The sequence below is a fragment of the Muntiacus reevesi genome, chromosome 3 (genome assembly GCF_963930625.1).
Source record: "Muntiacus reevesi chromosome 3, mMunRee1.1, whole genome shotgun sequence".
Classification (NCBI taxonomy): Eukaryota; Metazoa; Chordata; class Mammalia; order Artiodactyla; family Cervidae; genus Muntiacus; species Muntiacus reevesi.
Window position 1 is genome coordinate 219,147,156 of NC_089251.1, and position 17,694 is coordinate 219,164,849.

Genomic DNA, 17,694 nt, shown 5'->3' on the forward strand with positions numbered 1-17,694 from the left:
TGCACTAGGCTTTGAGAAACAGTGATGAATGAGATGGTCACAACCCTCGTCTACCCAGCACCTATGTTCTACTTTGTGTGTGTGTGTGGCAGTAAGATAAGAAATTTCACATAATTATATGATTAGAAACTAAGGAAAGTATCATAAGGTAAAAGTATAGGGTGCCATGAGACCATGATAAAGCTTCACATTGAAAGAAAATACACCTGAGCTGATATCAGATGAATAACAGACAAATAGGCAAATGTCCATAGGTTTAAAGAAGTTTGAACCTTAGAGGAACTAAAAAGAGGCTGGTATCCACAAGTGCAGGGGGCAGAGGATGAGCCATATCAGATAAGGCTACTGAGGTACAAGCTGGGTGTACTTCCTCACATCATGCCTGAATCACAAAGTACTGGCTAAGTGAGGGTAATGTTTACATGGTCCTTAAAGGAAATGGCAACCCACCCCAGTATTCTTGCCTGGAAAATCCCATGGATGGAGGAGCCTGGTGGGCTATAGTTCATCAGGTTGCAAAGTGTTGGACACGACTGCATGAGTAACACTTTAAGAGTCATACAGCATGATGACGGAGGGCATTTCTGAACTTTTCTTCTCTGCATACTTGGGGTTTGGGCTTCCCAGGTGGCTCAGTAGTAAAGAATCTGCCTGCCAATGCAGGAGATGCAGGTTCCATCCCTGAGTTGGGAAGATCCCCTGAAGAAGGAAACAGCAACTCACTCCAGTATTCTTAACTGGGAAATTCCACGCAAGGAGGAACATGGAGGGGTACAGTCCACGGAATCTCAAAGAGTCAGACAAAACTTAGCAACTGAGAACCCACTCATGCATACTTGGAGTTTACAAAAAAAGTTGAACATCCAAAACTTAAAAAATATGAACATTTAAGAGCTTAGAATAGTGGTCAAGATTCCCTGTCTTACTGACACAGACATGCCCAGTGAGGATGCAGGGTGAAGGAAATGGTTCAGAAGAAGCTCCCTATGGCATTAGGAATGAGAAGACTTGCTGCTATCAGCTTCGGATTTCTGTTTGCTTTCTCAAGTTCAATTAAAAAAGCACAGAACAATGACAACTATGATATGGATCTACTCCGCTTTACAAGTTTGATGCCAAAATGCTTTACACAGGTCACCTAACAGATGATAATGTATTTCAGCCATTACCAGAGAGAGTAGGATTCAAACCAGTGACCCCGAGGTGAGAGGTTGTATATCCAATTACGAATTCCCACTTTCCTTAACTGTTAAGATGCCTAAAGCAATATATTTTATTTACATCAAGATGCATTGTATAAACTATATTTGATAGAAGAGATGACTTCACGTTCTCAACTTAAATCAAAGAATGCTTACTTAAGTATTTTTTTAATTGAATCACACTTTAATGCCATCGTATAATCTTTCGGTTAACAGTGCTCATCTTGATTATTCTAACAAAGAGAAACATGGAAATTAATACTTAAGTTGTAGAGCTTATGCCATCTATAAAAATACACACTAGAAAATACAAAAGAGATACCTGGGACATCTGTGAAGGTTTCTCCAAGGACAGATACGTGGAAATTGAGTCCTAAGTCCTTAAGATGCATCAATATCTTAAAAAAACTCTCTGGATCTTTATCATGCTCCCTGGAAATAAAACCACAAAATATCACTTGTGATATCTTAGGGCATGTATTAGGAAAAGTGTTTTCACTTCTCATAGGCTCAATTCCTCTCCCGGTCTACTGTTAGGGGAACCTCTGGCATCAGAGCAGAGATCTTCCCCCACCCTTACACTGTAGCATTATCATTGTGTGTGTTCATGAATCTAACTTTGCCAGGCTCCTCTGTCCATGGGGCTCTCCAGTCAAGAATACTGGTGTGGGTAGCCAACTTCTTCTCCAGGGGATCTACCCAACCCAGGGATTGAACCTCAGTCTCTTGCATTGCAGAGAGATTCTTTACCATCTGAACCACCAGGGAACCCCTAACTTCTCTATCATGGATTGAAATTCAGTCCTATCAAAGTCTTAAGGCTCAGCAGCTTTTCATTAAGGGAGAAATTTATCATGTTTTTCACATTTTGGGGTTAGAACATAGAAAGTCTGGGCTTCCTGGGTGGCTTACCGGTAAAGAATCTGTCTGGGATGCAGGAGACACCATCGGTTCGATCCCTGGGTTGCAAAGATCCCTTGGAGGAGGGCATGGCAACCCATTCCAGTATTCTTGCCGTGGATAATCCCATGGACAGAGGAGCCTGGCAGCTACGGTCTATAGCGTCGCACAGAGTCGGACATGACTTAAGTGACTGAGCACGCATGCATAGAAAGTCTAGCGTATTTTCCTTTCTCCTAAAATGGTTAATTTCCCACTTAACACGGGTTTTTAACAAAAGAAAAGATCAGTCTTCAAACAACAATTCTCTACTGATCATGAGAATGTACCAAAGATGCTTTTCATTTCTGTGAGTCTGAATACCTCCCTCTCACATTTACTGAGCCTCTTTGTGTCCACAAGGAACACACAATTTAGGGAGTGAGATTACAGACTCTCTCACTAATCTCTCATTTTAAATAATTGAATGGAGAATTATAAATACATCAAAAGGGGATAGGCCTGAGTCTAAGTCTGCTGAGTATTAACTTAGGAGTGGAGGTTAGTCAACACATAAAAGAATAGTAATAAAGATAATTCTTTCATTTAGTAGAAGCTTTGAAAAACATGGATTATTTTTGTTTGTTTAGCTTGTCAGTCTTCTTTGTAATGACAGAATGAGAGGCTAAAGGACACTAAAATTAAAAAAAATTCACCAATTCAAAAAATCACACTAAAATGGAATGAGTTATATTTTACATTCTAAGGTGTGAATATTTCAGTATTTCTTGCAGTTAATTACACTGTTTTAAATTATCTTATTTCTGACAGATGTGGACCAGATGTCTTCAAAATATTTGCTTTTTTATTTATAATTCAGAATTTAAACTTATTTTCTATATTACAGAGGAATAGCTATATATCAGCAATTGAATTTCTCATTTACCAACTAATTATGTAAAATAAATCTGTAAATTGATCAAACTGCTATATGAAATATGAAAATTACATCATTCAGGAAATCTCATGAAAAATGACATCTGCAACCCTAAATGTGTTAATTCACAATTCAGTCAATATTTTCAGTATCAAGAATTAAAACAAATGCATCTTCTGATTAACATTTTAAAACAGCACTTATAATCTCCTGGAATTGTAAGATCTTATAGAATTAGAGTTCTGTAACAATTTATTTTAAGCTCTATATTTCTGTTTGATTCGCTTCAAATAACAAAGAAAGCAATGGTAAAATGTTCATTGCTTTTTAAGATGACGGGTATTACATACATGTACTATTGGGAAGTTTTGGGGGTAATTCTCATATATTCTACTGCTATGGGCAAGAACAAAGATTTTAAACAGTTTAAAGAATCCCCCATATGCTATCTTCAACCACATCAAACAAATAGTTGCCACCTAATCTGTAACATAGGTTATTTTACTCTGATTCTCTTGGAAATACTTAGATGAAAAGAATGGAAACAATGTAACATTTTAAAGAGGGAGAAACACTACAGGGAAATCTAGCCACTCCATTCTCTAAATTTTTCATTCTGAGTTCCAAAAATTTTGGCTTTGGTTCCTTAAGAGAATATCTATTCTAAATATTTTCTGCTGCTTTTTTGTTTGTTGTTTGGTTTGTTTTGTATTAAAATAAAAGTAGACGCAGTTTGGGATTGGAAGGATGTTTAATTGGGTAGAAGCTGTAGTTCTTAAAAAATTCCAATGTGAATATTTCAAAGAAGTAGGCTCCACGAACCTATATTTTCAGTGTTTCTATACAAGATAAATGCATGACAATCCTACTGTATTCTTAAGATATTTTTTATAGGTGGACAAAAGCTTTCATATTCAATAGTCACTTTGCATAAGAACACAAAAGAGATTTGTATAGATCCCCTCTCTTTCTGTTTAAACTATAATATATGGATGAATGTAAGGTGAGATTTTTCTTCGGCATAATTATCCCTCAGAAAAAGAGACATTTTATCTAAAGTCCTTATAAAGTCGCTCATAATACCAGGCACTCTTACTTTATTTTTTATGAAGTACAGTTTAAGGAAGTTGCCTTAAACCTAAGACACCAATTGATGAGAATTTTCAATAGTTTTAGCAGTCATTCACTTGATGGAACTGGTAAAAACAGAAGTCAAGGAATTTAATATGGAGTTAGTAATTATTTTGGGAGACATGACCTAATAATTCAAAGTACTGTTGAAAACAAGTATTTTAAAGATCACTAAGAAAAAGTAACAGAATTAAGTGGTTACTAGAGACCATGAGCAGTAAGTGGGTTTGTAAGCTGGAGAAAAGATTTCCAGGGATGGCATCATACAGTATCAGAATCTTGTACCCCAAAACCACTTAGACTAAGTTCCAGATGACAGTTGGTGGAAACGTGCCAGCTGCCTGAAAAGGTGACGTCAAGGATGCATGGGAGGGGGAGTTTACCCAGAACCGCTTCATGAACTACAAGGCTGAGAAGAAATGCTTCTAAAAATGCTCTATGTGTGATATGTGTTTTAAAGTATTATTTATGTCTAAATTAGTGCATTACATATATTTAAGTAGACACTTGACTATTTCATCTATGTCTTTTTCAGTTTACATAGTTAGTCAATTCAGCTGAAAAGTTTTCTCGGTTTTCTCTAGACAGACGAGAAGTTGCCTCCTATTCACAGGATCATTAAAGACGTGAACGGATATTTCACCACAGCCATATAGCAAGGCCTGGATATATCAATGGCAGATCTCAATATATTCTGTCAAGAGAGGAACTCCCATTGCAGATATCCAATGAATTATCCATGGATCTTATCCTAGCAAACATGATATTAATTAACCCATTTAGTAGAATATGTGAATCTGTCTCCAATTGTTTTCTAAGAAATCTAAAGTGAAATTCTCATACTTATGATTTTAGCATAAGGCATGAAATATAGGATGGAGGATTTAAAAATAATATTTTAAGGGTCCCTTTTTGCAAACAGCTGTCAAGATTAAACACACTTTTATAATATAGTCAATTTTCTATAACCACATTTGTAGACTATGGATTCCTAAACACTCTTCTGCTCTTATCCACTGTTGGTAGTAATATAAATTGCAACAGTATTTTAGAGGGCAATTTGGTAATGTACATAATAAGCCTTGAATTGTACATAACTCTTGCCATAGTAATTCCAATTCTAATTTCAATTAGAAAAGTTATTCTCTGAAATAAAGAGGTGCATAGAAATTCAGTCAAGGTAAGTTTTTAACAGCATTGTGTATAATGGCAATGATCTCTAAACAACCTAATGGGATGATAAAGAAATATATTCTGACACATGCGCATGATATAATACCATGCAGCAATGAAAAATAATTTTGCAGAAGTATATTTTTTGACATGGAGAATACTGTTAAGTAAAAGAGACGTGATAGAGTACTAGGTAAACCATACTGAAATGTTAACAGGGTTTATGTGTAGGGGATATATTATAAATGTCTTCTTTTTTTTTTTACTTTTCTATCATTCCTTTAATAAATAAATAAATCATTTTAAAGCTTTTAGGAATTACCTCTCTCTAGGATTCTGCCATACAGTTGTATTCATAAAGGTTTTTGCTTAACTCTGTAGCATTTTCAGTATTTATAGTGGCACATTTACTCGCTGCCTGTGACACTTCCATATTTGACAGCTGCCCATCAAGCTAACGCGATTCATCATAAAACATTCTAGAAGATGAGTCAGAGTCCAAGTCTCCCAACAATTCCCACACTCTTGACTAGGTAAGAATGAAACAGTCTGGCTGAGAACACATTCCTCCGCAGCCCAACTATGGCAGAAGAGACCAGCACAGAATATTTCAGGCTTACTGGAAGCAGCAGATATAGCAAGAACAGCTTTTATTCCCAAATATTATTCAGAACATTTGAAAAGCATAAACTGTTTCCATGTGTTTTTTCTTCCTATATCTGTTCTCTCTCTGTCGCCTTTCCCATTTAGTTTTTTTAGAGCTAAATTTCTTCTTATTCTTAACATTCATTCAGTAAATATTTATTGAGGATTGCTAAGTTCTCCATACTTGTCACTTATACTCAACTGTTACCCTTTCCTGTTTTCCCACATAACATTATACTTATTGAATGCAACCACTTTGATCTAGTTCCTTGCCTTGCCTGGGCAGAAACCTGGCTCTTTTCAGATGCCATCGCTTCCCCATATCACTCTGGATTGAGAGGTTCATGAGCAAAAGATAAATGATGCCTGCTTTATTTACTACTAAGCACCTAGCGCCTTGCTAGTGGAAGACATTCCTTGTATGCATCAATATTCAGTTCGTCTCTTCTCCTGGGCACACAGAAGACTCCATGTTCATCCCCTTGAAGTAGGAGAGGCTACAGGACTAGTTCTGATCAATGGATTGCCAGCTAAGTGATGTGTGTCACTTCCAGGTAGAAATTTCTAAGAGCAGTTCTGGACAGCACTTTCTCTGTTGTAGAGATCCTTGAAGAGGTCTTCTATCAAGACAGTTAGGATAAAAGACTGAAGTGATATAGACTGCTACATGGAGAAGAGATGCCCAATAAAGTAATCTAAATAAACAGCAGACTTTGAGTTAGTGAGAGAATTAAACTTCTGTTGTGTTTAAGCAACTGAGATTAAGGGGTCTTTATTACTTCAGTATAAGATGGCCTATGCTGACTAATACATGATCTGTGGCATAAAATTAACTGCTCTAAAAATATCTGTTGAATGAATAAAGGTGGAGGAAAAATGATTTACATTTACAGAGCTCCTGCGATGTTCAGGGTCCTACACTAGGGAGCTAATCATGACCTTAAAGCCTCAACCAAGTGGTCATACAAATATAATTATTCCTTCATTCACGATCACACAGAAGAAATTGCACCTGTACTTGAAATAATGTCAAATTACTCTAAAGTCATATTCTTTCTTCTGTACAGTTTTTGACTTCTTCCTTTCTTTCTTCCTACATATAATGAGAAGGAAAAGAGAGCTGGTACCTTCAGTCCATGGTTTTGTTTTCAGATCACCAAGCGATGAACAACTCTTAGATAACTTGAAGTTAAAGCCCACTGGGTAAGATGTGGCAATAAGAATATGGGGAAGTGACACGGGATTATATGATCTCTCTAACATCATGGTTTCGAACTTCCTCACCTTTTCTTATACCTTTAATCACTGTTTCCCTGTTATGAAATACCATGTTACTTTCAAATTCAGTGATGTGTTCCTCATTCTAAAACATAAGGCTTCTGTCTACCACCCTGTGCTAGTTTGTTACGATCACTTACTTCTCTATTATCCCTCTATTATCCGTCTATATGTCTGACAACAATGATCAGTTTTGGTTTCCTGCCACAGGTGCTGCTTCTGGTTTTAAAATGGTGCTTTGAATAGAATTCAACAGATAGTCTTATGAGGCATCAACTTCTCAAGCTCTCCCTCCATCTGATACTATCAGTGCCTTCCCTTCTCTAACTCCACCAGCCCTTTCCCCCATCATTTAGGTACAGGTGACTAGAGCCAAGAATATTCACTCTGGCTTTCTCTGAATGTTATTCATACTGCACTCTGCCCTTTACTTTCAGAGGGAGAATGAAGGGTCCATTTCAGAGAGAAGTGGCTCTGCCACTCACCAGAGATATGACTATTTATTTGTATGTTGCATAAACTCTCATAGCCTCAGTTTTTTCATCTTTAGAATGGGGTAAAAATAACATCTACATTTAAAATGTTGTTAGGGATGAAGTGCCTGGTACTTTGCAGGTATACAATAAACTCTCATTCTCTTCATCTTTGGTATTTGTGGCACTTTAATATTTTAGAAATGTTAACCAATTTAGTCCATCTCCCTTCTACCACAACATATTCTAGAAAATAAGATGGTTTATGTTCCTTACTTTGAGGAAGGTATGACCCAGGGGAAAAGCCTCCTAACCCCCCAAAAAATGGGAGAGTCTTCTTGGCTGGTCACAGGAGCAAAAGCCTTTGCAGAAATGGTAAGGGCTTCAGACAGGTTCAAGTATGTAAGCAAAATGCCATGTGAATGGAGCATAGACCCTCCTGGTCATGTCAGCGTTCCACCTCTAGACAAAAAAAAGGAAGGACTAATGGGGCAGACTTGAGAAGAGAAGCCTGAGAGTCCTCGAGCCATGCACTGCACTTCCTGGGTGAGGCAGAAGCATGACTCCAGACAGTGAATGTCTGAGAGTGTGCACACAGTCCTGGGGACATTTGTGAGAGATTACTGAGCCATGTAGGCATAAACTTGGAGCCAGGATTTCCTTGAATGTCATGGAAAAATCACAGAGTTACTGACAGACTGATAGAAGCAAGGGATCCCTCAACAGTGGCCTGAGAGGAATAAGGACCAGGAAAATGAAAGACAGAGAGGCTTGAAAGGCTTGAGCTTTCCATCACCATATTGAAATGGGCCACTGTACAGAAATTAAGCCACAGAGAAATAAAATTCTAATTTATGCATATCAGGGTTTCAAGCCATCTGCACATTCATATACTCATCTTTCCTGTTAAGAGCAGAAGCAGAGATGTCTACCTTTCCAAATTCAAAGTCTGTTAGAGCTCTAGATGTTCTACCTTGTATTTTCTTGAGAAATCTGTTTTCTCATGGTCAGTTTCCTTCCTAAAACCTGTGATCCTATTCCTTCCTCCACAATTTCTTCATGTGTATCTTGGGCATTTTTGAGTTATCTTTTGACCTGACACCATTTATCGACAACAATAGTTCCAATAATATGCTCCTTCTAGGTGACTTTTCACAGATCCTTTCATCTTAGAATATTCGATACATCCTCCTTTCCTACCTCCTGGGTCTTTCCTACATCTTTGCTCCCATTCTTTCATTCTCTTAGATGAAAATGCTCTCCAACAATACTAATACCCACCTGTGTCCCCCTTCATTCTCACTTCATATTTCCTCCTACATTTGATACCACTGACTTTCTTAGAAGCAATCCTTGCTTGGTTTCCAAATAGTGTATTTAGACTACAACCTAATGACCTCCTCAATGAAATCTTCCCACTCATTCCATCCAGCAGGCCACCCAGTGAAAACCAAATTCAAGGAATCATTTTTCCCAGTAGGTCTCACAACATGATTCCCTTTTAAATCTCCCCCTGCTGAAAGCTCAGACCCCCCAGGTTCTTTCTGTTGAACAATGATTCCCACTCTTCCTGGATATTGTATACAGTAATTTCATTCAGCTGTCTAACTTGTCAATGACCTCTCTTTTTCTACAATTTTTGCCAGAAAGCCCATAGAAACCCATGACTCAAATAACTGGTCTGCCATGAAGTGTCTTAATTAAGATAAACTGGGTCTTTCCCACTCTTGGGATGTTACTTAGCAGCTACTGTTACACATACTTTTAAACCATCACAAAGTATGTAATTACTTCTTCTCAGACCTGGGAGTTTCTATGGAACTAAGCTCTTTCCCCAACTCATTACTAAGTCCTTCTGTTTCCTCTATAATAACGTTTCTCCTTGTCAACTGTGGTGACCTGGGCTGTAATTTGAGACTGAGTAATCATTTAGATTTTCTTTTGGACTATAACATTTCCCTCAAGAGATATGTAGAAAATACATTCAGCACTCAGAGTGTGCATGTGTGTCTGACTCTTTACAACCCTATGGACTGTAGCCTGCCAGGCTCCTCTGTCCATGGGATTTTCAAGGCAAGAATACTGGAGTAGGTTGCCATTTCCTCCTCCAGGGGATCTTCCCAAACCAAGGATTGAACCTGTGACTCCTGGATCTTCTGAATTGCAGGCGAATTCTTTAGCACTGAGTCACTGAGGAAGCGCACATTCAATTGCTTACTGGTTATTCTGAGAACTACTCCTGTAGTCTATCTCCAACAGTGAGAACTTTCTCTTGGGAGAAGACTAGGAAATTCTTTGACATTATTGAGAATTGTTGTGTTTCTACTTCTCAGAAAGGAAGATGCGTGATTTTTGTTTCCTACTTTACCTTGACTTCCAGGAAGCTTACAGTCAGGTTTTCCTGTGTTCAATCTCAGCATCAGTCAAATGGAAATAACAGTAACAAAAAATAAAATAATAGAAACTTAAAAACTCATTGGATGAGCTCAATAATAGGATATTGCAGAGAACAGAATCAGTGTTCTTGAGGTAAACAGAATTTACCCAATGTGAATAATAGAGAAAGTGGACAAAAAGAAAAAATAAGAAAGAACTGAACCGCAGGGAGTTGTAGGACAGGAACAATTTCTTACAACTGTATGTGAATCTATAATTATTTCAGTATGAATTTCAATGACAAAAATGCATGTCCATTGCATTAAATTAAAAATAATTCAGAAATATATGATATATGCACTGAAAGCCCCTATTTTCTGATTCTCCTGATTCTACTCCTCAAATATAAACACTATTAATAACTGGTGAGTAGGCTTCCTGGCCAATTTCTATGCATATGCACAAATATATATTTGTGTGAGTGCATTTTTATATATGGTTTCGTTTATAAACATGAGATTACTATCATTCTGCACTTTCCATTTTCACTAAATACATCACAGATATCTACATACATGAGTGAATAAAGGTATCTCATTTAATAATGTTTCTCTAATATTTCACAATTTAAAGTAAATTCTCCTACTAATGGACATTTACGTTAATTCTAATTCAATGATATTTCAAACCATACATCTGCTTCTTTTTATAAAATTCAAATTTCTCTTTTGTGGAATCCTATTTGTTCTTCTTTTTCCTGCTACCCTGCAAATGTAGCCATCTCAAATCTCTAAGGATGATCTATTTCCCCTTTCCTACAGTGTTTACTATGGTACTTTCAAAGTTTCTCCTACTCACTCTAGTATTTTGTAAGTTCCCTGAGGACAGAGCTCACCCTCTGTTTACCCTGTATTCCTCATGTGCAGAATTAGGCCTGGCATATAGTTTAAAAAGTTATTATTCTGAGTTGACTATAAATCTAGTTCACCTCTCATGAATCTCATAATTTTATTGCCACCAACTATAAATTACCTTTAAAATTATTTATATATGAGGTGACTACACAAGAGTCTTCACTTGGCTCTTCCAAAGACAACTCATCTCTAATACTTAAACTGCTGCCTTGTCAAATATAGCATTAATGACTGAGCTCCTCTCTTGTACTGACACCTCTTCATCCGCCCAATGTTCTAGGACTCAAGCCTGATTCATTTCTGAACACAGAGAAGCTGCTTCCTAGTAGTCCTGATAAGCAACCCATAATCAATTTTGCCATTCTTCCCATACAGATAATTTAAGATTTGCTTGATAATCCATTTTTATAGTACAATGTTATCACCTCATACTGGACAATACCAGTGAATTTCAGACTCTCCCTCTGCCAACTCAGCCTCCAGAATAATTCTTACGTTATCTTCTTCTATATAACTTGCCTTTTATATCTCTTTTCTGAGGTGTGTCCTAAAAACCAGTACATTGAAATTAAGCCCCTCTATCCAACATTCAAATATTTCAATCAACTCATTCCCTCAAATGAATGTTGACACTCATATTCATTCCCAACCTCTTCTTTTCTCTCTGCTGTTTTCCATCCACAGCTCTTGTGCCTACAATCCTGAGTCGGGAACATATCTCTGCTCCTCTCTGCCACTCCTTGCCCACTCCTTTACTGACTTTGACTTTATTCCTACTGGTAGTCATTCATCCCTGTGAAATCCTATCTCCCTCTGAATCCCTGTAAGGACATTCATAAACTACTGATGATTTCATGAATGTGCTCGTTTACATTATCTCATATTTAATTGTATGTTGTCCTCTTATAACTAGTCTGAAATCTCAACCACAACAGTGAAATCCTTTGACTTCAGAAGTTGGTGGGCACTCTAAATACATCTTTGGAGTGAGTGAATGATAGCTTCATCATGGCTGAATAGAGACAGTTACATTTTTTAAATTACGATAGGTTAGGTCTATGAAATAACATGAAGGGTCATATATATTTTTTTTAAATGGAGGATTAAACATGGCCTGGATTATTAGATGCCTTTCATCCAAACGAATTTCAATTCTTAATAATAGGTTTTCATATTCCACTGTGGACATTTTGTCACATCTAGAAATGACAAGGTCTTCAATCATCTGGCAAAGGATCTTAATTTGAAGAGAAAAATCTACTCCAAAACTTATTTCTGATTTAAAAAATGTTAAAGTAGAAATGGGTAGAGTGACTCATAAAAAATTTCTCCAATGGGAAGAAAAAAGCTAAAATTCTGTTCATTTTATATATTTTGTCTTATTTCTAGACTCAAATGAGACTGCTGTGTTTTTTTGGCCGACACAGAGATCTCCTAGAAGAGACATCTCCCTTACTCAGCAGCAACTGCGAAGCATACCAGATTGTCATGGCAATGACTGTGGAAAAGGAGGAACACAATATGGGATGTCTGTTCTATAAAGACCTGCTCAAAATGACGTGTTCTTGTTGCTGCATATGTTGCATTTTTTCATCTCATAAACAGTATTAATTATGTATCTCCTCTCTTCTACATTCTCATAAATGAAGTAAATCTGTATTATTCTACTTAGTCACATAGCATAAAAGACAAAAGTTCAGCCCCAAATTTCACTACCCACTCTTTTGTTGCTTATTATTTAAAGGTATTAAGAACTACTCATATTAGGTGCCAAAGTAGACTAATAATTTATATGGAAAAGAATAAAAGACTCTCAATATGGTAACAGCATCACATGCTCAAAATTAACTATATCGCTCAAGAAACGACTCACCAGAATGAGAAGCCTCGTGAACCAAAGTCTTAATGATTAGTTAAGTCTACTGATTGCTAGTAGGTATCAGAACAAGTTATTTCTGGTCAAGAATGGATAACAAAGTCAAGTATGTTAGTGTATTTGGTGAGAGATCTTTCTGATTAAATAGTCTGCTTTAGTGGTGCATGCAGAGCTGAAAGAAGAAAAAAAGATGCTTATTGGAAGCTAATAATAATCGATCTATGACTATATTCCTAATGGTGTGCTTTATCAGGATAAGTGAAGTAAAATAGTTTACATAGATGATAGAACCTAGTGAACTAGTTAAAAAATCTTAGTTCTGATATTTAGTAGCTGTAATCCAGGGCAAATTACCAAACCCATATGAGATTTAATTTCTTCATCTGTAACAATCTGGCTAATAACACTCAGTTCAAAGAGCTGTTGAGAGGATTAACTTAGATGATATATACAGAACAATTTTCAGTGCCTGGGAAACAGAGAATACACAATAAGTGATGGCTGCAGTTATAACTACTGTTACAATAATTATAATCATCATTGTTTTCATCTTAATTTATAAAACTGGGAAATTAAGAATAGTCCAGTGAGTTTGATAGCCACTATAATTGGACAAAAAATAAAGTTTGCGATCCTTTACTATCAGTTATTTCTAGTACAAGTGGAATGTGTCATTGTCGAACTTTTCAAGTTTACCTTGATAATTACACACAGAGGCATCTAAAGTGTCAAATACATTACATGTGCAAATAATATCATGAGCACTCAATTATGAAGTCGCTCAGTCGTGTCTGACTCTTAGCGACCCCATGGACTGCAGCCTACCAGGCTCCTCCGTCCATGGGATTTTCCAGGCAAGAGTACTGGAGTGGGTTGCCATTGCCTTCTCCTATCATCTACAACACAGAGTTATTAATACAAATATGATTAAAAGTAAAGTTTGTGTATAAAGGCACACATGTCCTTAACTGAATTTGTCTTCTCAAAACATTATCCTTAATTCTGTCAAATGCCACCATTAATCTTGTCACAAACCTACAATTAGCTCAGACACCCTCACAACAATATATTAATCTTGAACCAACACTATATTACCCAAGTATATATCTCTTTTCTTGATATGGTTTAGATGCTCATCATTCCTTCCTAGAACTACTGTAACATCATATCAAATCATTTTCCTAAATAATTACAACAGAAATTGGGTGAGTCAATGGTCATTCACCCCCTTCTTCATTTGTTTGTTATCCAAAGGCAACAAGGAGAAGTGGAAATACAGTGCAAATGTAATCTCCTACAACAACAAGACATAAGCCCTCCTGAACCACACAATAGATGGAAAAGGAGCTCAGAATAATGAAGATCAAACAGGTGGACAGGTGGAAGTGGGATGGAGGAAACCCCTGCTTCTTAGGGAGAGCTGGCAGAAGGCACTTCTCCCAGGGAAGAGTGTGCCATGTACGCAAGACCAAAATCCCTCCTTAGCAAAACCTCAACAGGGTTTGTGTGTTGCTGGTGCTAGAAACTTCCCTATGCCTGGGTCCGTCTTGAGAAACAGAGAATGAAGTCTAAGAAAGAGATCAGACAGAGAAGGCATTTTTTTGCAAGAAGTAGTCTGACAATCATCTTTTCTGGGAGGATTACAGAATGTTATTGGCTGGTACATGAAATAATTTTTTTTCCTGACTACAAAATTCACTCATTTTTATGGATTTGAATGGCACCAGAAATTGAATTTCCCACAAACATCCTAAAATAAAGGTAACCTTTTAAAAAGGTAAACATTACAAAATCTGTTCCTTCTGCTTTAGACTCAAATTTTATGGAATTCATTTTTACAAAATGAAATCTATATCATACTTTCCAAATGAGAACTTACCCAAAGATGCAGTAGTATGTGTATACTCATTTATGACAATATTTTCATTTAGGAATAAGTTCACACATATTCCAGGAACCGTATGTATTTAAGATCAAAATTAAAGAATTAATTTTTCATTTATTTTGCAAAGAGTTTCCTTGATATTTATTCCAATTTGACTTAATATTATTATACTTTTAATACTTTTCAGTTATTTAAACTTAAAAGTTAACATATATGTTAGTATATTTCAGACGAGAAATATTAAAATGATGAACAATTTTAACCATTCAAGTCACAGAAAGAAGCTACTGGTTTTATATCTTTGATGCATTTGTAGGACAGATATGTAATAAATGTCTCTTATTGAGTGTTTTCATCTGTAATCAGGCTTGTACACAAAACCCACAAAAGAAAGTTTATAAAGGGATCTTTTCTTTACTTGATTATCAATTATCTTTAGGATGATGCCAAGAGGACCAGCTTTACATTCAAGATGATACATAACAAAATGTTGTTGGTTTTGTGCATGCTAAGTCAGTTCAGTCTTATCTGACTCTGTATGACCCTACAGGGATCATTTAATTAGAATTTTTTTACAGTGTATTAGACTGTAACAATTCAGAACAACAACAAAAATCACTCATCTAGTATAAGTTTTTGGCCCTAGGAGAAGAATATCCTTGTTTGAAGTTAGGAATTCACTCGATGAAGGAGAACTATGCACGTCTGTGTGTGAGACAGAAGGAAAAGCACGGGGATGCAAGGATGACTGAGGGGGAAGAGAGACCCAACCCTGAAGGAGTCTAAATTCTAGTCAAGGAGAGAAGCTGTTCTCTCTGTGCTGCGATTTGAGAGAGAAGAAGGAAAGTCCATTGTCCACAAAGCTCATCTGTGACTCTTTCAGTCTGAAGTTCCCTAGGCCCGGAGCTTTGGTATATCTAGGTATGCTTAGTCAGTCAGTTGTGTCCAACGCTTTGACCCTCTGGGCTGTACCCCACCTGGCCCCTCTGTTCATGAGATTTTTCAGACAATACTGGAGTGGGTTGCCATTTCCTCCTCCAGGGGATCTTCCCAACCCAGGGATTGAACCCAAGTCTCTTGTGTCTCCTGCATTGCGGGTGGACCCGCACTTGGGAGGCTCATATCTTGCTAGTACAGTTTTAACAAAGTACTCTGTTCGCAGAAGGTTGGTCCTAAATATTATTTGATGACTGGATGGTTAGATGAATGAGTGAATTTCCTTTTTGTGTTTCATTTTAGCAAAGCAGATAAACAAGCAACTTCTTTAAAATGTAAATATTCTGGAGGAGATAAGACGTTAAGATATTAGCAAGAATGTACACGTTGATGTGATTTAATTTAAAGTTATATGTATGTATATGTATGTATCTGTATTCTTTGGGCATTAATATACTGAATTAGATTACTAAGCATGTAAATTTGATGATTAAAGTAGGAAGGTCAAGAATATGAGATTTTGAAATGTGACAAATGCACAAGGAAGGCTAGAATTGTGTGGAATAGCAAATGAAAGGAAGTTTGGAGTGCTTGGGTGAGAGCTAAATGACTCACACTAGGAGAAGGATAAATGTACAAAAAAGTGAGATGGGGCGGTTCCTGCTTTGCAAAAACTTCACCCATTTCACATTTGCTGGAGGCTGGCTTTTAAAGAGTTGATCTGCAAAAGGTAAAGCTTTTTTTTTTTTTTTGGAATATTTTTCTTTTTTGGCCATGCACCATGGTATATGGAATCTGAGTTCCCTGATCAGGGACAGAACCCATACACTCTGAATTGGAAGCACAAAGTCTTAACCACTGGGCCAGCAGAGAATCTCTGTAAAGCGTTTTCAATGGTCTCAGTTCACAAGTTCTGGGCTCTGGCACAAGAGAAGAACAGGGCTTTTCAAGGGGCTCCAGTAGGATGGGGCGGGGGAGGGGGGTGGGGTATCAGGCTGCCATCACCAACTTCATTCCAGCCCAGGGGGCAGTCCCATATACAAGGGATGGAGCCATCGTGTCCACTGGGCTATTCCCTTGAATCTAGAATTACACATGGAAATGTGAAGATAAGCAATGAGACCAGTTCTGGTTGAATCTTTCTACCTCCCTGAGTTCAAGTTCACAACCAGTTTAGTTCAGGGTTCTTTCTTGAAACACATGTGGCTCATGCACCAAGGAGTAATGTGTCTAACAGAATTCCTTGTTCAATTATCCTCACGTCCTCAGTGAAGCGTTGCCTGGCTTTTCCAGGCAGAATTACTAGCTTTCTCTTTTGGGTTTTCACTTATTATGTTGTAATGCAATTATCTGGGAGCTCTCTGAGGTAGGGGTCTCAAAAGAAGCCCTATCAGTACATGTGGAGAAGGATAATATTTGAATACTAAGTATTAACATTAGTATTAATCAATGTGCTTAATGGACTTCTTGCCTCAGTGTTCCCTACTTTTCTAATCCACTTTTCCCCCACCCACCAGCAACAAGGATATTCTAGTCTTTGCCCGTAAGGTAGGGTTATTAAGCAGAAATGCAAAGAGAAGACAAATAGTTAATTCTTGATTTCCACATTAGAATTCTCAGGCTGAGGTCTAAATAACAGTTTTGGAGAATAATACTCAGTAGGTTTTTCTCAACACTTCCTCACTCATTCCACTCCCTCCTCTCCAAATCCATGTGTTAAGAGAGGCACACGTAAGAGGATGGAGACAATCCTGAGTAGATTCCAAGACTGAAAACTGGGGGGATCGGTGGGGGGAGGGAGGAAAAAGCCAGTTTGTTGGGAGAGTGACCTTGGTCTTGTGCCTTTTCTTCTAGAAACAAGCAGGTTTGCAGCAGCTCCACTGGCCAGCATGTCATGGGATCAACTGAGGAAAATAAACAGCCTGAGTCAGAAAAAAAGCAGATTTGCTGGGTTTTCTGAGGTCTAGAAGTGGAATGGGAGAGCAGCCA

At 37.3% G+C, this 17,694-nt stretch overlaps 1 protein-coding gene across 14 annotated transcripts in view; it reads right to left on the reverse strand.

Moving 5' to 3' along the window:
- GTDC1 (glycosyltransferase like domain containing 1) overlaps positions 1-17,694 on the reverse strand; it is a 473,085-nt gene that overhangs the window by 85,958 nt on the left and 369,433 nt on the right. For all 14 annotated transcript variants that reach the window (XM_065931478.1, XM_065931476.1, XM_065931487.1 and 11 more), the window contains one exon: positions 1,525-1,634. In XM_065931478.1, coding sequence (XP_065787550.1) covers positions 1,525-1,634 — 110 coding nt within the window. The remainder of the gene's footprint in view (positions 1-1,524; positions 1,635-17,694) is intronic.